General features: G+C 53.4%; 3 protein-coding genes across 6 annotated transcripts in view; all 3 read right to left on the bottom strand.

The window, feature by feature from the left end:
- Positions 1–1781, bottom strand: part of USP39 (ubiquitin specific peptidase 39) — a 92966-nt gene extending 91185 nt beyond the window's left edge. The window contains exon 1 of the mRNA XM_017856297.1: positions 1489–1781. The gene's annotated coding sequence lies outside the window, so the exon portion shown is untranslated. The remainder of the gene's footprint in view (positions 1–1488) is intronic.
- Positions 1782–6986: 5205 nt separating this feature from the next.
- Positions 6987–9648, bottom strand: RNF181 (ring finger protein 181). Of its 3 annotated transcripts, none has more exons than XM_017856317.1 (5): positions 8656–9618; positions 7922–8052; positions 7639–7748; positions 7392–7466; positions 6987–7142 (listed from the first exon to the last, which is right to left on the bottom strand). In XM_017856317.1, exons 1-5 carry the CDS (start codon positions 8739–8741, stop codon positions 7020–7022), a joined length of 525 nt encoding a protein of 174 aa, XP_017711806.1. In that variant the 5' UTR covers positions 8742–9618; the 3' UTR covers positions 6987–7019. The 3 variants fall into 3 exon arrangements, with proteins under 3 accessions (XP_017711806.1, XP_017711807.1, XP_017711805.1); XM_017856318.1 differs by having other exon boundaries at positions 6987–7123; positions 8656–9598; XM_017856316.1 differs by lacking the exon at positions 7639–7748 and having other exon boundaries at positions 6987–7123; positions 7392–7617; positions 8656–9648.
- A 598-nt stretch (positions 9649–10246) lies between these two features.
- Positions 10247–19976, bottom strand: part of VAMP5 (vesicle associated membrane protein 5) — a 10012-nt gene continuing 282 nt past the window's right edge. The window contains exons 1-3 of one of the 2 annotated variants that reach the window (XM_017856319.1): positions 19849–19928; positions 12125–12262; positions 10247–10707 (exon numbers count right to left, since the gene is read on the bottom strand). In XM_017856319.1, coding sequence (XP_017711808.1) covers positions 10498–10707; positions 12125–12262; positions 19849–19851 — 351 coding nt within the window. In that variant the 5' untranslated portion in view covers positions 19852–19928 and the 3' untranslated portion in view covers positions 10247–10497. Of the gene's footprint in view, positions 10708–12124; positions 12263–19848; positions 19929–19976 lie in introns of those variants that run through there. The other variant, XM_017856320.1, reaches the window with a different exon arrangement.

Genomic DNA, 19976 nt, shown 5'->3' with positions numbered 1-19976 from the left:
CGGATCTGGAGTACTATGCCTTGCCCCACATCATGTTAGAACTTGAATAGTCCTCTCAGGCCTTCATTTTGATTGGATAGGGACTCAAACCCAGCTCAAGAAGATACAGTGTTAAGAATTGCAAAGCTTCCAATTAGGGTTCACAGCCCCATTGGGCAGATAAGGTGCCTAGTCAATGGGAATGCAGTTGGGCAGGAAGATGGTTCCTGTCAATTAGCAAGGAAGCACACCTTGGTCCTGAGGCACAAAGCATAGCCAGCGGCAGGTGGGCTGGATTTTATCCCCCACTGGTTCATTCAGCCAAGTGTGCTTGTACAGTGATCACTACACAGCCATACTTCTTAGCCCTGTTTTAACTACTTGTCCTGATGTGATTAAGGAAAGGGCTCTCCTGCTGGGCGCGGTGGTTCACATCTGTAATCCCAGCACTTTGAGAGGCCAAGCGAGCAGATTACCTGAGGTCAGGAGTTCGAGACCAACCTGCCCAATATGGTGAAACCCCGTCTCTACTAAAAATACAAAACTATTAGCCAGGCATGGTGGCAGGCACCTGTAATCCCAGCTACTCTGGAGGCTGAGGCACAGGAATCACTTGAACCCAGGAGGCAAAGGTAGCAGTGAGCCGAGATTTGCGCCATTGCATTCCAGCCTGGGCAACGAGTGAAACTCAGTCTCAAAAGAAAAAGGGCTTTCCAACAGGTCTGCTGCTTCCATTTCTACTTTCCACTGGGTCCAAGAAGATTTTTCCTTCTTCAAGTCATTGTGCGGTTTATTCTGCTCTACCTTTCCAAAGCACAGGGTCCTGTTGTTGCACATAGCTTTTGCCTCATCAGTCTTGCCAAACTTCAGCTCCCCGCACCTGGCAGCCTGCGCCCGTGCACCATTCAGGTGATGATCTGCCCAAGTGTCATCTCACAAGGGCTCCAACAGATGCTGGGACTGCCTTCGAGACAGAATGCCAGGCACAATTCTGATATGTGAAAGTATTTCCACCCTTGCAATAATTTAAGAAACATCCAGGAATGCACTCATAGCCTGTAAGTTTTTGGTGAAGCTGGTCAGTAATTTTTCCCACACTATCCTGTTTCCTTTTCCCAGAATCCTCCGGGTCTGTCACCTTCCCCTCTTTGCTTACCAACACTGGCCATGTTAATCCTTACCTACTCTACACTGACACCTACATGTGTGGATGTCCTCTGATCTCTGCCGCCTTATTTCAAATACGTGTTGATCAGTCGGGAAACACGTCTTGGGCACTGATTTCTGGCTAGTACGCTGTGTACTTGCACGCAGGAAAGCAAAAAGTATCTAATGAAAGCAGCCCTCCTCCGGAGTTTGCTGAGCCACAGGAACCATAAGCCAAATCCCAGGCGCTTGGATTTCTTAAGAAACAGCCAAGTCTTTGTGTCTGCTTCTCTGGACCCACCGCAGCCCTGGCCAGAGGCAGGCATGGGGCGCCGAGTTGAGAAAGCTTCCTAGAGGACTCACCGTTGGCCGGTGCAGGCTGCAAAATATGCGCAGCGGCGGAGAGACGCTCCTCCAGCCACGTGCACGGCGACAATCCCAGGTAGAGCTGGAATGCAGGCTGCCCCGAGGTCCCCAACTGCTGGCGCTTCCCCCGCAGGAACCGATTAAACCAAACCTCTAGGCATCTTGGTTTTAGAGCGGTCTTAACGCCACAGCCCTCCGCGCCCAGATCCTCCTAAGTTGGGACACCGCCCACGTTTCCCCCGTGACACGGGCGCGGGGGCTCGGGAGTTGTAGTCTTGGGCAGGGCGCGGGCGCCGAGGCCGGGGCTGCGCGGACTCCACGTCCCGGCGGGCGGCGCGGCGAGGCCTGGGGCCGCCAGGTGCGGGCGCTCGGCCTCTCTAAACCCCTCCTCCTCCAGGCCTGCTCCGAGGCGCCCCAGTAGAGTCGGCGCACGAGGGGGCCGAGAGGGTGCGGCCAGCGGCGGGGCGTTCCGGGGAGGTGCCTACTGCGGCTCCCCTGCCTTCTCCGAGCTTCCGAGGAATCAACCCCTCGGGAAGTCCCTGGCGTCCCCGCGCGTCCGGCAGTCGCCTGGCAGCGCTCCGGGCCCCAGTTCGGCGGTCCCCGCGGCCCGGCGAGCGGCGGGGCGGGCCGGGCTTCCGCTGTGAATCCTGCCCTGCCCAGGGCGCCGATGTCAGTGTTGCCTCGCGCCGCTGACTCGCCACGCTCCACTGGGCCAGCACCAGCCTTCTTGCGTGGCCTCTTCGGTGTCCAGCCGTCTCCAGCCCTGGTCCTCAGAAGGAGGGTAACTCCCTTCCAGATGTTTACGGTTCCGCCGCGGGTCTCTCAGCCACGCTGTGGCATTTGGTGCACCGGCGGAGCCCCCAATGCCAGAGGGTGTCCACGTCTGCTTGGGTCAGCATAACTTTGACGTCAGAGACCCAACGGGAGCCCTGGATAAGGTGTTGACCCCCTTTCCCCTCCCCCTTCCCGGCCAGTTACCCACTCCTGGACTTTGCTCTCTACCAGGCCAGGGCCGTCTGCTAGTGGTTGTCGGCAGAAACATCTCAAGGTCAGCTGGTCCGGCCCCACTTCCCCATCTACCTCTTGGTCCTCCCCCCCCACACACCCACCCTGGTCCCCCTCCCTCATGACCGCCTGGATCCTCCTGCCTGTAAGCCTGTCAGCGCTTCTCCATCACTGGCATATGGACTGGTGAGTAAAGAGGGGATGCGGGGGCATACCAGGAGCTGATGAGCACACCAAGTCCATTGTCTGTTTAGGCTCTCAGGGTGGTACCCCAGGGTCCTTCTGGCTGTCTCAAAAGCCTTGGCCTGGTGTCTGGGCCAGAAGCCCTTTGGACAAGCTGGCAAAACTGCTGTCAGAGGGTGGCCCTACAAATGTACTTCTAGCCAGGGCAATTCCAGGGCTCTAGCTGGGGACATGCTGCAGGTGCTGGTATGGCATCAAGCCTCAGCGACCCAACTGAGTCCCCAGGAACAATAATGAGGCGAATGAGGCCAGAAATTCAAGGTTGAGAGCAAGGTCGTGGGTGGGTGATGGGGAGCTCAGGAAGGCTGGACAGGGTGACAAGTCTGTTCCACCAGGGTATGCCACTGGCTGTGATGACAACCACCATGTATGTCCCGTGGAGAAATGTATGAAGACTCTGGCAGGACAGCCTCGCTCTAAAGTTTCCATCATCTCTGTCCATTGGGCCCAATGGTGCCACGAGCCAGATGCAACCTGAGCCTCATATGCTCTCTCTGAAATTGGTCCCAGGCATGCTCATGCCACCTACGCACTTCCACCATCCCCTTGCCCTTGGTTACTGCTTCCAGGCCAGCACTGGGAGTGTGATCTTCTGTCCCTGTTAGGGGAGGTCTGGGAGATAGTCCTCTTGAGGCTGAGGCTAATAGGCCAGGGACTGGGCGAGGACAGTCCTTCCCCCAGCTTACTCCTTCCTGCCTGCCAGGCTCCTACAACGGGAGCCTGGCCTCCTGACCCTGCTGAGCTAAGGGGGCCCAAGACTGCTGCACCCTGGGACAATGCTCCCCCTCATCAAGGTAATGGACCTAGATATTGGCAGGGGGAGATCGATGGTCCTCCCAGACAGATCCTCAAGCAAAGAGCTGTCCTTGAGGTCTCAGGAATAATAAGGTATCTTTAAGAGCCATCTTCATAACAACACTACTGGCCAGTTACTATGGGCAGCACTCTGCTTGAGAGCCTTTTAATGCATTGTTCCTTTTATCGTCACGGGAGTGAGGCACTATTGTTTTCACCATCTTTATAGGTGAGAAAACAGCTCAAGTCTTATTATCCAGCGTTACACAGCTAATAGTGAGAGGCAACCTGGATTTAGCTCGAGCCCTCAGATTGCACCAGCCGGGTTCTGCTCAAGATAACCAAACCAGCTGCAGGGCTCAGGCAAAGAGTGTCAGGGTTGCCTTGAACACTCCTGAGGCACTCCTTCTCTCTACACACGAGGCTCTGCTATGGGGGCCCAGCTCGGAACCAGTTGTCATGAGGGACCCTGACTTTCACATAATAATGGCCTGCCTGTAGGAGCAGGGGGCAGGTAAACCAGGGGAGAGCCAGTGAGCCAGAATGGGGGCCCCTGGCCTCCTGCCGCCCTCTACTCTATCCTTCCCCATCCTCGCAGCAAGTGCGGCTCTATCCCCGGAAAGTGCTCTTCAGCTCATGGCACATGGGTGCTTTCATGGGTGAGTTTACCCTTAGGCCCTGACCTGCCTGCCCACCCAGGTGCCCCCCAAAAACAGAAAGGCCACGGAAGCCCTTCTCTGTGCAGCCTCCACACAAGGTGAGGCATGAAGCAACATCTCTCCCGCTTCCTTAAAGCCAAAAGCTGACTCTCCAACAGCCACTCCTGCTGGCTGGAGCCTGAAGAACACCTAGTTCCCACCACCTTGTCCATTCTGAGGGCAAGAGCACCACAGCGTTAGGGGGAAGCTTACAGGCTCACTGGGCGGGGCCAAGGCTGAGGAGGCCTCACTGTGCTCTCCTCTCCCAATGCCCTGATCGGCCTCTGCGCTACGGGCAGCTCCTGGAGCAGAGTCGGCACTCTTGGTTACACCACAGCTCTCATCTCGGCTGCAACCATACGCCGCGGCCTCATTGGTGGGTGGCAACTTCAGGGTCTTCCCCTTCTCCCCGCAAACCTGAACTTTACCTAATCAAGACCTGGCTGCCTATAGGATGGCACCTCAACGTGGTATGGAACGACGGGAAGAGAGGGAGGAAGGGAGGAAGAGGGAGAGAGGAATCTCCACTGAAGGAGGGGTGGAGGGGGGTGGAGGGGTGGGGCCAATGGCCGCATCACCAACTGGCCCTTCTCTGGGCCCAGGTGGATCATGCCAGGTCTCTGCACTACGTTGGAGCTGGTGTGGCCTTCCCTGCGGGGCTGCTCTTTGTCTGCCTGCACTGTGCTCTCTCCTACCAAGGGGCCACCGCCCCACTGGACCTGGCTGTGGCCTATCTGCGAAGTGTGCTGGCTGTCATCGCCTTTATCACCCTGGTCCTCAGTATCCTTTCAGGATGGGGCAGCCGGGAACTCATCCTCTAGCTCAACCTTTCTCCCTGCCAAGAGGATGGGGGATGGTGGCCTAACACTGCCATGTGGGGGAGAGGTCTAACACCTCTCCCTTTGGAGAGGTGAGGCCTGAGACTGCAGAAGGGGTGTTGCCAGGTTTCCATATGTCCTACTGAACATTTCCTTAGCCCCATTTCAGGTGGAGTCTTCTTTGTCCATGAGAGTTCTCAGCTGCAACATGGGGCAGCCCTGTGTGAGTGGGTGTGTGTCATCGATATCCTCATTTTCTATGGCACCTTCAGCTATGAGTTTGGGGCAGTCTCCTCAGACACACTGGTGGCTGCATTGCAGCCTACCCCTGGCCGGGCATGCAAGTCCTCCGGGAGCAGCAGCACCTCCACCCACCTCAACTGTGCCCCCGAGAACATCGCTATGATCTAAGGTCTGGGGAGGGTGGCTGGCCCGGCCTCTGCAGCACCCCACCCCATATCTTCTTTGCATTTATTTTGTACCAAAAACAATTTTGAGAAAGTATTCTGTTGGGATCTGGGCTTCCTCACTTCTGGAGAAGTGGCCATCCCATGTCCACCTGTGCCATAGAGGAGTGGGCCCTGCCAGCTGCCATAGCTGCATGACCTGCTTCCCCACCCCACGGTGTTGTTTTGTTTTTAAAGGTCACCTGTCCTCACTCACCCAGCCAGCCCTTCAGGTGCCTTCTACTCCCAGTGCCAAAGCCAGACCACTGGGGTTTCCTGCTGCAGGAATTGGGGGCTGGGAACAGCAGAGGGGATAGAAGTCTGGTGGAGGTGGAGTGGGCACGCCTTAGCCTACGGAAAGGCCCATGTCTGGGCCCACTGAGCTGCACTGGGATTCTTCACTCTGCCCCTCACTTCCTTTAGGGCAAATAACACAGCAGAACCACGTGGGTATTTTAGTACTTTTTTTTTTATATTAAAAGGATTCTAATTTGCATGTTTGTAGTCTGTTCTGGAGAGTCGGAGGGCCTGATCCGGGATGGCTTTCCATAAGCCAAGGATGGCAAGCCCTTGCCCCCCAGGAGAGTGCTGAGTGCACTCTGTTGCCAGAAACAAAGGATGCCAGGTGCCATCCAAATACCCCTTCAAAGGGCTTGAAACCCTTCTGGGCCTCTAAGCAATCTAAAGAACCGCCTTGGTCTGATAATCTCACCCATCCCCCACTCAGAATCTGCTTTGAACTTTGATTCCTTAGGAGGCATGGGGGGAAGGTGGGGGTGGTACAGAGAGCAACTTTAAAATATTAAACGTGGCTTTCTCAAGGGAGAGAAAACCTCTGGGATTACAAAGTTAACTAGACATTGCAGTGGGAGGAGGGTGCAGGCTAGTTTATCAGCTTTTTTTTTTTTTTTTTTTGGGACCGTTTTTCTCTTTTTTTTTTTTTTTTTTTTTTGAGACAGTTTTGCTCTTATTGCTCAGGCTGGAGTGCAATGGCATGATCTCAGCGCACTGCAACCTCTGCCTCCCAGGTTCAAGCAATTATCCTGCCTCAGCCTCCCAGGTAGCTGGGATTACAGGTGTGTGCCACCACGCCCAGCTAATTTTTGTATTTTTAGTAGAAACAGGGTTTCACCATGTTAGCCAGGATGGTCTCGAACTCCTGACCTTGTCATCCACCTGCCTTGGCCTCCCAAACTGCTGAGATTATATGCGTGAGCCACTGCACTGGGCCTAGTTTATCAGCTTTAAGTAATTAACTGGGTACCAGACCCTGACACATTTTGCCTTCCAACCATGAACACATAGGCCCAAGCCCTGGCTGATGCAGTAATCCATTTCTTTACCACTGCCATGAGTCCAGATGGGCCAGCAGGGAGGAAAACCGCAGCCTGGTGCTTTCTGTGGTTTAGGATCATCTTCCCCAACAGGAGTAGAGACCTGATGGAGGATGCAGAGCCCCTGGCCAGGTCTGTGATCAATACAGCCTCAGGGTGGGTAAAGAAACCTTTAATGAGGATTCAAGGTTAGTAAGGAAGACGCAGAGGGCCACCACTCAGCCCCAGCCTCCTCACGTGTACATGGCTCCATGGAGGTTCTCCAGTCGGTGTTGCTGCTGCTGTTTTCGAGCCTAAAGGAAAGAAGGCACTCTGGGCAGGGGCCCAAAGTGAAGGCCTATGGGTGAGGGGATAGGAAGCTATCATGGGGATGGCTCTGTTTTCAGGCCTCTGGCATCTGCATTGCTGAGGCTTTTACCACAAATCAAAGTCACTAACAAGGCAGCCAGAGCCAGGGATTCTGAGGCCTACCCAGTCCTGCTGAGGTGGGAAGTGATGGCAGCGGGGACAGGACTGAGGGGGAGTCCATTACGACCCCTCCACTTAACCACCAGCCCCTACCTTATCTCGTCTGTGCTCCTCATAAGTGTCATCATCAGTGGGCAGCTCATGGCGGCACAAGGGACAGGAATTTGTCTGAGAAAAGTAGAGTAGTGTTCTAGCCTTGGTCTGATCTTCATAAGCTGATAACCACCCTCCCCTGCTCCCAACTGCCACTCTTCTTCGATCCCCCAGCAGTCCATGAACAGAAAGAAGCTTGAGTACTGGGCCCAGGGCAGGGTGAAAGCTGGAAGAAGAGAAGCAGTACCTTGTTTAGCCAGGGCAGAATGCAGCTGGAATGGAAAAGGTGATGGCAAGGCATCTCAATGGCAGTCTCCTCCTCCTCAAATTCCAAAAGACACACGGGGCACTTGAGCTCTTTAGGAAGGAGCGCTGGTCAGAAGAGCTGCTACAGGCTGTGCCTCCCAAGCTCCCACTCCTGAAGGACACTTGCCCCCACCTGACCTGGAAAACTGAAGGACCCAGACCACAGTCTGGCTTGGGGAAGGGGTGGGTCTGGCCCAAATAGCAGAAAGAATTAGTGTCCTCACCAGCCTGAGAGCCTCTGATGACTGTCCTGGGGAGGTTCTCAACCACATTCTTGGCAGCTGGTGGAGGCAGGTGGTGGTCCCAATCTACTACCAACCCCAAGTCTTCAAAGTCCATCCTATTGAAAAGTGACCTGGGGAAGAGGATGTAAAGTCAGAACAAAGGAAAACTATGCTTTTCTTTGACCCCATAATCCACTGGACATTAATAAACACCCTGCCCAGTAGGAATAATAGCTACCCTTAGTAGTTAGTAGATGCTCACTAGATAAAAAGCACGATGGGAAAGTTTACAGCTGCTATCAAACTGTTCCAGCACGTAAAGTGTTTATTCCCATTTTACAAATGAGGCAACAGGCTCAGAGAAGTTACTCAGGCCACGCTAAATAACCTGGTAGAGCCAGATTCCAAGGCAGCAGTACCTACTATTCCTGATGAATATACCCACTCACAGCACACGGCCCCAACCCCGCCCCCATACCTCAACTTCCGCCCCCACGCCCACCACTCTCCAGCTCCAATCTTTCCCGCAATCCCCTTGCCCAGGTTAGCCCAACGGACGGCCCAAATTATCAAGATGCTCATCCCCACACCCTTCAGTCTCGCCGTTCGGACTAACTCCAGATTACTCATCTGTCCTCCCCAGAATCCGCTGCCCCTGGTAATCCGTCTTCTCCAGCCAGCCCCAGCCCAGAAACCTGCGGGCTGGACCCCATCCCCAAGCCTCGCGCACCCACCTTGCGAGCTCCAGCAGCATGTTGGTTCGCGTCTCCTGCTCGGGGTCAGACGGCTCGCAGTCGTGTTCATCGAAATAGGACGCCATGGCTGCCCAGCCTCCTGACACCGCCCTCGGACCCGGCTCGATAGTGGCCTAGCGGTGCCGCCCAATAAACTGACGAGCTGAGAGAGGCTAGCCAATCAGAGTATCCGAGGGACGGGCATAGTGGCTCGTTAAACCTCACGGAAAGCGGAAGTACTAATTCGGCCCCCTCTCACTGGCTTGAATAAGTCAGGTGACCAGAGACCAACGCCAATGACGGAGATCCGGCTGGTGAGGAAACGTTTGTTTTAGAATCGGAGCCAAGACTGAATTCCCTGGAATTTCTGGCGCGGTCGCGTCCAAATGTCTGGTCTGTTAGGGTCCTCAATCTGCCCTGAGGCTCAGAGGGCTTCGACTGTGCGGATGCTAGAGGCCTCTGCGAGAAAAGGCGGCGCTGGCCCAGGAGTTCAGGTTCCTGCGAGCGTTGGGCCATGGCGCTTCCCGATGCGCTGTCCAGATCCCCGCCGGACACTTCTGCCCCGCGGCGCTCTAGTTGGTTCAAGAGTTTGCGTTTGATTCCTCCCCAACCCCCGAAAAAAAAAATTCCTGCACATTTCTTATGTGTTAGGCATAATAATAAAGGGTGGGGCAAGCCTCCCCAACCGAGAGAGCTCTCTCTGCCAGAGAACCTGGGGCCTCAACCAGCTCATGGGACTGTTACCTTCAGCCCATTGCTATCCCTAGCTTCTGTAAAACTAGCGGCTTGTACTAAGACCTTTTCATTCTTGGCTACACATGAATTCCCAGAGGAGAGAATGGGCGCGGAGGAGCTTTAGAAACACCCGTGTATGATACCTTCCAAAAATCTGATTTAACTGATCTGTGGTGGGGCCTGGGCAATGGCACTTGTATAAATTCTGCAGGTGAAGCAGGTTTAAGAACCACTGCACTCTTGGCCGGGCTTGGTGGCTCAAGCCTGTAATCCCAGCACTTTGGGAAGCCAAGATGGGCAGATCACGAGGTCAGGAGATCGAGACCATTCTGGTCAAACCCCGTCTCTACTAAAAATACAAAAAGAATAAAAAATTAGCCGGGCGTGGTGGCGGGCGCCTGTAATCCCAGCTACTTAGGAGGCTGAGGCAGGAGAATCGCTTGAACCCAGGAGGTGGAGGTTGCAGTGAGTTGAGATGGTGCCATTGCACTCCAGCCTGGGCAACAGAGCAAAAATTCCATCTCAAAAAAAAAAAATTTTTTTTTTTTGTTGAAGTGCTTTCTTCTTTGTCATCCTATCTACAGTCTCATTGGTCCTCTAAGCATCCCCAAGATGACAGAAAAATAATAGATTTCATTCTCAGAGAAACAGGCTCAGATGGGGAGGACTGGTTCAAGGGTCTGGTTTGGGGGCCATTGTATTCTTTTACCCACACTCCCGGTCTGTGTAGGGTTGGATCAAGTAGGGAAGGGAGAGGAAGGAGCTATCTCCCAGGGGTGGAGTCCTTTGGGTGATGGGCTTTCTAAGGAGCCCGAAGGGTAGAGACCGATGGGACTAACCAAACTGGGGACCTTCACACACAGATACCAGCTTTTAATCAAACAGCAGCTTTTACTGAGCTCCAGGTAGGGCTGGCCCAGCATGGCCAGTACGGCAGGCTGCCCTCGAGGGCCAGTCTGTGGCATGACAGGAAATGCAGGGGTGCACATGTTGGGGCTGCCCTTTGGCACTCACTGGGGTGGGTCAAGGGAGAGCAAACACCAAGGTCCTCTGGAGACCAGAACCGGCCAGTGCAGCCGTTTGGCTTCTGCTTCAGGACCAGCTGGCTCAGTCCCCAGGCCCTGAGGCAGTGCCTGCATCCTGGGTCTGTGGGGCACTACTGCTGTCACTGCTCTGAGGGAGAAAGACGGCCAGAAGCACAATCAGGATGATGAGCAGGCCACCGACCACCACCAGCCCCAAGCAGACCCGGCTACGGATGTTCTCCCAGCGCTTCTTCTGGGCCAGGGTCTTTGTAGTCTTGCTGAAGGTTGAGCTCTGTGGATACCCCCAGACACAAAGTGAGAGTAAGCTCGTACCCCCTTTGCCTGGGAGCCAGCTCCTCCCAGACCCATCTGAGTAAGGCTTAGTCTCTTCCTGCATCCTCCCCATCTTGTCTGCTTTCTTTCTTGTTTTTTTTTTATTTGTTTTTTGTTTTGTTTTGTTTTGTTTTGTTTTTGAGATGGAGTCTCTTCCTGTCACCCAGGCTGGAGTACAGTGGCACAATCTCAGCTCACAGGAGAATTCAAGAAATTCTCCTGTCTCAGCCTCCCTAGTAGCTGGGACTACAGGCACATACCACTGCGCCCAGCTAATTTTTGTATTTTTAGTTGAGACAGAGTTTCACCATGTTGGCCAGGCTGGTCTTGAACTCCTGACCTCGTGATTCACCCGCCTCGGCCTCCCAAAATGCTGGGATTACAGGCATGAGCCACCGTGCCCGGCCTTGTCTGCTCTCTTTCTATACCACCTGCCGTGGAACCCTCCCCGCCTGACTCATCTCAAACACCAGTGTGGCCCTTTGACTTTCAGCCCTAGTGTCTCACCCTCAGTTAACAATGCCAGTACTCAGGCTGGACACAGTGGTTCATGCCTGTAATCCCAGCACTTTGGGAAGCCGAGGTGGGAGTATCTCTTGCATCTAGGACTTCAAGACCAGACTGAGCAACATGGTGAGACCTCATCTCTACAAAAAAATCAAAAATCAAGGCCGGGCGCGGTGGCTCAAGCCTGTAATCCCAGCACTTTGGGAGGCTGAGACGGGCAGATCACGAGGTCAGGAGATCGAGACCATCCTGGCTAACACGGTGAAACCCCGTCTCTACTAAAAAATACAAAAAAACTAGCCGGGCGAGGTGGCGGGCGCCTGTAGTCCCAGCTACTCGGGAGGCTGAGGCAGGAGAATGGCGTAAACCCGGGAAGCGGAGCTTGCAGTGAGCTGAGATCCGGCCACTGCACTCCAGCCTGGGCGACAGAGCAAGACTCTGTCTCAAAAAATAAATAAATAAATCAAAAATCAGCCAGGCACGGTGGTACATGCTTATAGTCCTAGCTCCTCAGGAGGCTGAGGCAGGAGGATCGCTTGAGCCTGGGAGGTAGAGGCTGCAGCAGATGTGATTGAGTCACTGCACTAGCCTGGGCAACAGAGTGAGACCCTGTCTCAAAGTAAAAAAGAAACAAAAAACAACGCCAGTCTTCTACCTTTAGGAAGGTCCACAGCTTCAAACCAAGGCCTTATTTTGTGGGGTCTCTCTGTTGCATGTCTAGGCTATGGGTGCCTGAGCAAACCCAGAGGCCCCACACTGGCCCTCAGTAAGGCCTCAACCCCACCAACGACCTGGAGATCCTGAATACAGCCCAAGAGAGCCTTTCCCAATCCTCTCCCCTCCCCTCCATGCTCCCCCAGGCCTCACACCATATCCAGGAGTTGCTCTGAACGCTGCTCCAGTTCGGCCAGCTTCCCATCACGCTCCAGGACCTTGTCGAAGTTGTTAAGCATAATTTCCGTCACCTCGTTCGCCTGCCGCTGGCACCGCTCCAACTCTTTTCCTGCCTGGGCACCAAGCCCAAGGTCAGGGATGCATGAGGCCCCCACCTGACCCTCATCTGCCCCTGAGATCTAGAAGCCTCCTTCTCCCCCGGTAGGTGGGTACAGCATGAGAGTAACAGCATCCTTCGTGTAAGGGTGTGATGTGTGTGGAGTGAAGGGCTGGCCTTCGGGGTGAGTGCAGCATACCTTAGGTCTCACAGGCTCCACCACTTACACATCAAGGCAGGGTGACCTAGGACCTAGGCCGGCCCTGGCTTCCAGCACCTCAGCTTCCTCTAAGCTGTCCCAAGGTGGGATCTTCCCAGGACCCCACCCTCCCACAAAGCTGATTCTTTTCTCACCTGCTCCAGAATGGCCTCTACCCAATCTTAGGGCACAGCTGCCCTAAGGTTTCCCACTGGCCTAAGAAGGCAGCAAGGAATGGGTAACCAAGCTACCTGGCTAGAACACACAGGGAGGAGACCTACCCTACAGGCTAGAAAGGTAATTTTGAAGCAGCACACATCATAGTCTCTGCCTAACCCCTCTCGCCCCAAACTGAGAAGCTCAGATCTCCCTCCCTGGGCCTCTGACTGGTCAGGCCAGTTCTGCCTCCTGGCCTGATCTGCTCCCTATATCACTGCCCCAACTTCCCTCTCTGCCTGGGAACCTCAGTGGTACCAGCCCCTGGCCTCCAGCCTTCCAGTCAGCTGGGGTCCTCACTGGGGTCCAACTTACAGAGATGAGACCAACTCTTAGATTTCCCAGCCTGGGCAGTGGCTTTGCCTCCCTTCACAGCTCATTTCAGAGGACTGGGAAGGGAGGTCTTGGATCCAAGCTGGGGAAGGTTGAAACGACAGGGGAGAGAGAAAATCTGGGTCATGTGCAAGAAAGGCACTGGGCTTTGGGTGCACGTAACAGAGACCCCAAGCAGGAGGTCCTAGTATAAGCCAGAAGCCTAGGAGCAGGGACATTTCAGGGAGATGAATACCAGTGGATTAGCAAACCACAGAAACTCCTTCCTCTTAGCCTAGTTCTCCACAGCCCATTCCTGTTCCCTTCCCCTCCTTACAAGAAGGGCAAGCTTTGTTTTCTGCCAGCCCACGTCACCCATTGTCTACAACAGACATTTTGGCACTTGACTGAATTCCACTTAAAACCAGAAAACCTTCAAGCCTATAATCCCAGCACTTTGGGAGGCCGAGACGGGCGGATCACGAGGTCAGGAGATCGAGACCATCCTGGCTAACACGGTGAACCCCGCCTCTACTAAAATACAAAAAAAAACTAGCGGGGCGAAGTGGCGGGCGCCTGTGGTCCCAGCTACTCGGGAGGCTGAGGCAGGAGAATGGCGTAAACCCGGGAGGCGGAGCTTGCAGTGAGCTGAGATCTGGCCACTGCACTCCAGCCCCGGCGACAGAGTGAGACTCTGCCTCAAAAAAAAAAAAAAAAACCAGAAAACTTAAGTGTTAGAAGAGATCTGGTGGTCACAGAGGGCCACCTCCCACTCAGGCAAGAATCCTCCTTCAGGTTCCTTGCAGCTGCTTGGTACACAGCCTCCAAGAATTCCCAGTGTATGAGTCCTATCTCCCCAGCTGGACCACAAACTCCCAGAGGGAGGGCAGGGAGCAGTGCCCTGCCTTTGTCCACCACCATCCCACCAGGAGGCCAGCACAGTGCTGACCATTGCAAGCAAGGACTCAGTGAGTGGGCCAATTACTATACAGCCTAATCAAAAGCAACTCTTATTCTCAAGAGATGTTCTCCCAGCATGTTTTTCTAGCCCTGCATGAGTTTCGAGGGGCAGGCATTTGAAATCCAAATAGGTCAATATTTACCCACGAGCTAGAAAAGCAACCTGCTTCAAGAGAGGTCAGGCAAACCACTGTAGGGGAGGGTACGCTCATAGGCTGGAGGAAGCAGTAAGCAGGAAACACAGAGGAACAACGAAGAGAGCAGGGAAACTGCACTCTCACCTTTTCTTAAGTCAACCATCATCACTATTATTACTATTATAGCATTCAACAAGGCTCTGTCATTCAATCCTTTGAACTTCCCCACATTCAAATACTCCAAGGCAGGCTGGGCACGGTGGCTCACACCTGTAATCCCAGCACTTTGGGAGCCTGAGGCAGGCAGATCACTTGAGGCCAGGAGTTCGAGACCAGCCCAGCCAACATGGTGAAACCCTGTCTCTACTAAAAATACAAAAATTAGCCAGGCATGGTGGTGCGTGCCTGTAATCCCAGCTACTTGGGAGGCTGAGGTGGGAGAATCGCTTGAACCTGGGTGGCGGAGGTTGCAGTGAGCTGAGATCACACCACTGCATTCCAGCCTGGGCAACAGAGCAAGACTCCGTCTCAGCAAACAAAACAAAACAAAACAAAAAATAAAATTAAATAGTCCAAGGCCAGACGCGGTGGCTCACACCTGTAATCCCAGCACTTTGGGAGGCCGAGGCGGGCAGATCACGAGGTCAGGAGATCGAGACCAGCCCAGCCAACAAGGTGAAACCCCGTCTCTACTAAAATACAAAATTAGCTGGGCATGGTGGCGGGTGCCTGTAGTCCCAGCTACTCGGGAGGCTGAGGCAGGAGAATGGTGTGAACCCGGGAGGCGGAGCTTGCAGTGAGCTGAGATTGTGCCACTGCACTCCAGCCTGGGCAACAGGGTGAGACTCCATCTCAAAAAATAAAAATAAAAAAATAAAAATAAATAGTCCAAAGCAAAAACTTGAGAATGGATAAAGACTCGAAAATAAGAGTCACTGCTAGAGACTGGGAAAATACTGGATATTATCTTTATATATATATATATATATATTCTAAATGCTACAGCTGTTTTTACCTTATTCTTCAACAAGGGGTGATATTTGGGTCACATTCTCCAGAGGGCTGGCTGTGCTTCCAGCTGTAATCTGGACCAGTCTCCCCCAATGCAAAGCCAGGCCTGCCTGGAGCCAAGATGGACCCAGGCCTAAAAGAACACACTGACTGCAGGGAACACAGAGGCCTTAGACTCAAGTCTCGGGCCCTCTTTGGCCCCCACTCAACCAGAGGAAAAAGGACGCTACCTATATCCACAGGTCTCTGCTGGCACTGTGAGAAATAAAGCTCCAGGGACCCTGGAAGGAGGTAAGCAAGAGGACAAGGGTCACACTGCCTTATGCCACACTGTAACTCAGCATAATGTCTGCAGACAGCAGATATGTGATAAACAGTTCCTGAATGAATTGTGCCTATATTTTTAAAGATGGGGTCTTTCTATGTTGCCCAGGATGGTCTTGAGCTCCTAGGCTCAAGCAGTCCTCCCACCTCAGCCTCCCAAAGTGCTGGGATTATAGGCATGAACCATCATGCCCGGCCTAACTGTGCCTATTCTTAAAGAGACCACTTTGCCCTGGGGAAAATACATATGTAATACAATTAGAGAAGAGGAAAGAGTTACACTGTGTGATACAGATAGTAAGTGTTGGAGCTGCCACAGAGAGGGTGCCATTGCGGGGGGTGACCCCTTGAAGGATGGCATGGAGCTGGGACATTCTGGCACTGAGAGATAGGGATACACCCTGACAGTGAGGACCAGGCAGAGGATGGGCGGGACAGGGTGAGGCTACAGAAGGCAGAATAGGTCAGGTAGAGAAGACTGGCTCCAAGTGAGTGATAAAACTTAAGAGCTAGTGTGGGTTTTTGAGTCAAGGGTGACAGTCAAGAAGTGCTTCAGGATAATTTCTCTATTGGTGGTAGACAGGCACAGATAGAAGTAAGAAAACGGCAGAGAGGCCAGCCAGAGGGGTGGAGAAGTACCATCAGCAAGGCTGTGAGGAGATGCCCACCAGGACAGAGAGAGGTGACAAGCAGAGCGTGGAGAAAGGAAGAAGAGTGAGAGAGGCATTTCTGAGACCTGAGGCCAGAAGGCTGCAGGGCTTGGAATTTTGAGCCAGAGCGAGCGGGGAGCAGTTGTGTCATTGCCACAGAGTGGCAGTTACACAGGAAATGTTCTTGACTGTTGCCCCCTGTACAGAATATCCCCACTATGACACTCAAACCTTTCAGGTTTTTCTGGGCTCAATCTCTTTGATTCCTCCTTTGAAAATGCAGTTCTCAAAACCACACCATCTGGGCCAGGCACGGTGGCTCATGCCTGTAATCCCTGGACTTTGGGAAGCCAAGGTGGGCAGATCACGCCTCTACCAAAAAATACAAAAATTAGCCGGGCAAAGTGGTGCCTGCCCATAGTCCCAGCTACTTGGGAGGCTGAAGCAGGAGAATTGCTTAAACCTGGGAGGCAGAGGCTGCAGTGAGCCAAGATTGCACCACTGCCCTCCAGCCTGGGCGAAGGAGTGAGACCCTGTCTCAAAAAAAACAAAGAAACAAAAACAAAAAAAACCTCCCTATCCTAACTCTCCTTGTCTCCCCGTCTCCTGTCTAGTATCCAAGAAACCCTGTTCTAACTGTCGTCAGATGAATGGGTGCAAGTACTGGTATAACATCGCCTCCCTAAGTCAGCACTCAGCTCAGAGACTAGGAGTAGAGCTCTGCTTTGCACCCCTCTGTTGAAATCCTGCTTCTGCCACTCACTAGCTGAGTGACTGAGACTGAGGATATGACCTTTCTGACCTCCACTTCCTCTTCTGTAAAGTGCTGATAATAATGATTTCTCTTACAATGTTAGCTAAGGATTATGTGACATATTCATTTGTGATGTAAATCAAAAGCTTAGCACAACGCCTGGCACATACTAAATGCTCAATAAATAAGGGCTATTATTATTGATGTGGCCCACATTTCCCAGCTCTGTTTTTTTTTTTTTTTTTTTTTTTTTTAGCAGTCAGATCTCAGGAATTGTACAATATGGCCAGGTGTGGTGGCTCACACCTGAAATCCAGCACTTTGGGAGGCCGAGGCGGGCAGATCACAAGGTCAGGAGTCAGATCACCGGTCTGGCCAATATGGTGAAACCCTGTCTCTACTAAAAATACAAAAATTAGCCAGGCGTGGTGGCAGGCACCCGTAATCCCAGCTACTTGGGAGGCTGAGGCAGGAGAATCACTTGAACTTGGGAGGCGGAGGTTGCAGTGAGCTGAGATTGTGCCGCTGCACTCCAGCCTGGATGCAGAGCGAGACTCTATCTCAAAAAAAAAAAAAAAAAAAAGAATTGTGTAATACATATGGTCAATAAAACCTCTTCGTTTTACAAAATGCACAGCCAAGCAAGCTCTTCCCTATGGCAAACTTGTACACATAGTACACATAATTGTTTCTAACCCGTAGCTCAGAACTTTACATGGGCCTTTGGTAACCAGCATCTAGTTTATTTTCATCTGGCACTGCAGGCTGTTGAGGTTTTACATCTTGAGCAAGAATAACAGCCACCATTCAGTGGGCACATACTCTGAGCTAAGCACTATGCTGCTTGCTGTTCATTTGCTCTGCCTCATTTAATCTTCACCCAACAACCCATTGAAGACCATATTATTAACCCAGTTATTTTGTTTGCTTGTTTGTTTTTGTTTTGAGACACAGTCTTACTCTGTCACCCAGGCTGGAGCGCAATGGCACGATCTCGGCTCACTGCAACCTCCACCTCCTGGGTTCAAGTGATTCTCCTGCCTCAGCCTCCCGAGTAGTTGGGACTACAGGCGTGTGCCACCACACCCAGCTATTTTTTTACATTTTTAGTACAGACAGGGTTTCACCATGTTTGCCAGGCTGGTCTTGAACTCTCGACCTTGTGATCTGCCCGCCTTGGCCTCCCAAAGTGCTGGGATTACAGGTGTGAGCCACTGCGCCTGGCCTTTTCCCAGTTTTATAGGAAACTTTGGCTCAGAGGTGTTAAATCACCTGTATAAGATCACAGATCCAGTAAGTAGAAGATATGGGAGTTGAACCAACACAGACTCCAGGCATCACATTCATAACGGGTGTGCTAAATTAGATACAGGTACAAGGAGGTCAAACACTTTAGCTGACTGGCTAAAGAACCACCAAACCTTTTGATGCTACCAACTTAATTTGTGTGCATATGAGGGAGGCCCGCGGCTCAACACACACATTCTTTGGAGAGAGGATCATCTACAAGATTAATAAATTCAAGTAATTACTCATTCCATTTCCATCTTTCCTATCCTGCTTTGTTCCTGCTCTGTCCCCTATACTTGTCACCATGCTGGCATGAAGGACATGCCCAAGAAATCCTTGTTGGTTGAGTGAGTCACAGAGAATAAAAGAAAAGTAAAAGGAAGAAGGACCAGGGAGGGAAAGGGGATGGGTGGAAGGAAGGGAAAGAGCTAGGGTGAGAAAGGGGCAATAGTGAAGAAGAAACAGGAAGAGGCTAGGAGATGGATGGGTGGAGGAGCGACCTCCCCAGGCTCTCCTCCACAGACTGCCTCAAATGTACCCGTGAGAATCCCCAGGTTTCCCAGTACCCTCCTCCCCCAATAAATTATCCTGCCTTCAGCCTTCACTTCAGGAGCTTCTCCCCAAGAGCTAAGGGCCGGCTGAAGCCCACCCCTACCCCTGCCTGACCCCTTGCCCTGCACACCCTGAAGTGGGCTCTGGGCTCTGCCCTATTCTCAGAGCCTTCCTCAGCTTCCCGGCATGGCCTCAGAGCTCAGTGCTACCTTCCTGCCCCACTTCCTCTTCCTGCCTCCAAATTCCCTGGAGATGAGGCCATCCAGGCATTGACCCCTAGCCAGGCCACATCCATCACACCTCTGTCAGTTTCTCCGAGGCAAAATCTTAAAGCACCAAGCCTACTTCCTGCCCAGTCCATCTTCCCAGGAGCCCTAGGGAAAGGGGGAAACTGGCACCAGCTGTTCCTGACATCTTCGCCTTGGAGATGGCAAGTGAGGACAGAGGCCAGGATATGCAGCAGGAGTGGGGGGTGACTCAACTCAGGAATGTGTCACTAGGTAGAGGTTAGCAGCGAGTCAGGCCTGTGCCACACTCTGATAATTTCAGTGGAACTTTCAGAGTAAACATCTCCCTTTCTCTTTCTCTAGGGGAGGAGTTAGTCCTCCAACACCCTGCCATGGGGCTGGAATGGCCTCTGCCACCCCATCTGCTCAAGTTTCCAACTCCTGAGCCAGGCTTGGCTCCTCACAGCCGCGGAAAGGGCTGACGAGGTCATTACATTTCCTACCACTTCTTAGCAGTGGGTTCTGAGTGCCAGGCGGGTCTCTGCCATTGTGTCTCCTTTAACCTCGCAAGGACCCAACAAGGCAGGTATTACTGACCCCACTTCACAGATGCGGAAAAGGAGGCTCAGGGAGGTTAAGTGACTCGCCCCGGGTCACAGAGCTGGGATCCCAGCCCGGAGTCCTCCAAAGTCGGTGCTCTTAACCGCTTCGCTTCAGAAGAATGGGGAGCCCGGGCCCCGCTCGCTCTGCGCGGTGCAGCCAGGACGAGGCTCACGCATTTCCCTCCCAGGCAGCCCGCGGGGAGTGGAGGGTCCGCCCCATCCTGCTCCGGCAGTGGTCACCGCCTCGGGTCTGACCCGCATGGGCCCTAGGGTACGCCCCGGCCTGTGGACTTCGGACTCCTTTCTCCCACCCTTGCCACTCGCCCTCTGCCCATCGCAGGGCTGGCCGGCCCCGCCCGGGCCCTCACCATCGCCGCTGCCGCCACCGCCTCGCCCGCTCCCGGCTTCTCTGCCGGCTGAGCGGCCGCAGTGCCAGCGGTCCGGGAGGAAGCGCAGGGGCGGGGCGGGGCGGGCCGCCGAGAGAGGGCGGGGGGCG

Source organism: Rhinopithecus bieti, unplaced genomic scaffold, assembly GCF_001698545.2.
Source record: "Rhinopithecus bieti isolate Rb0 unplaced genomic scaffold, ASM169854v2 scaffold_44368, whole genome shotgun sequence".
NCBI lineage: Eukaryota > Metazoa > Chordata > Mammalia > Primates > Cercopithecidae > Rhinopithecus > Rhinopithecus bieti.
Note: the sequence above shows the minus strand (reverse complement) of the source record. Positions and strands in the feature narration are given on the sequence as shown.

Bases quoted from the DNA above. Each gene is read 5' to 3' on its own strand.
- RNF181 (XM_017856316.1), bottom strand. From the start codon at position 8,741: ATGGCGTCCTATTTCGATGAACACGACTGCGAGCCGTCTGACCCCGAG. The intron at 8,053-8,655 runs GTGGGTGCGCGA...CCTCTTCCCCAG, and splicing joins ATGCTGCTGGAGCTCGCAAG to GTCACTTTTCAATAGGATGG. The intron at 7,124-7,391 runs GTAGGGGCTGGT...TCTTTCCTTTAG, and splicing joins AGGAGCACAGACGAGATAAG to GCTCGAAAACAGCAGCAGCA.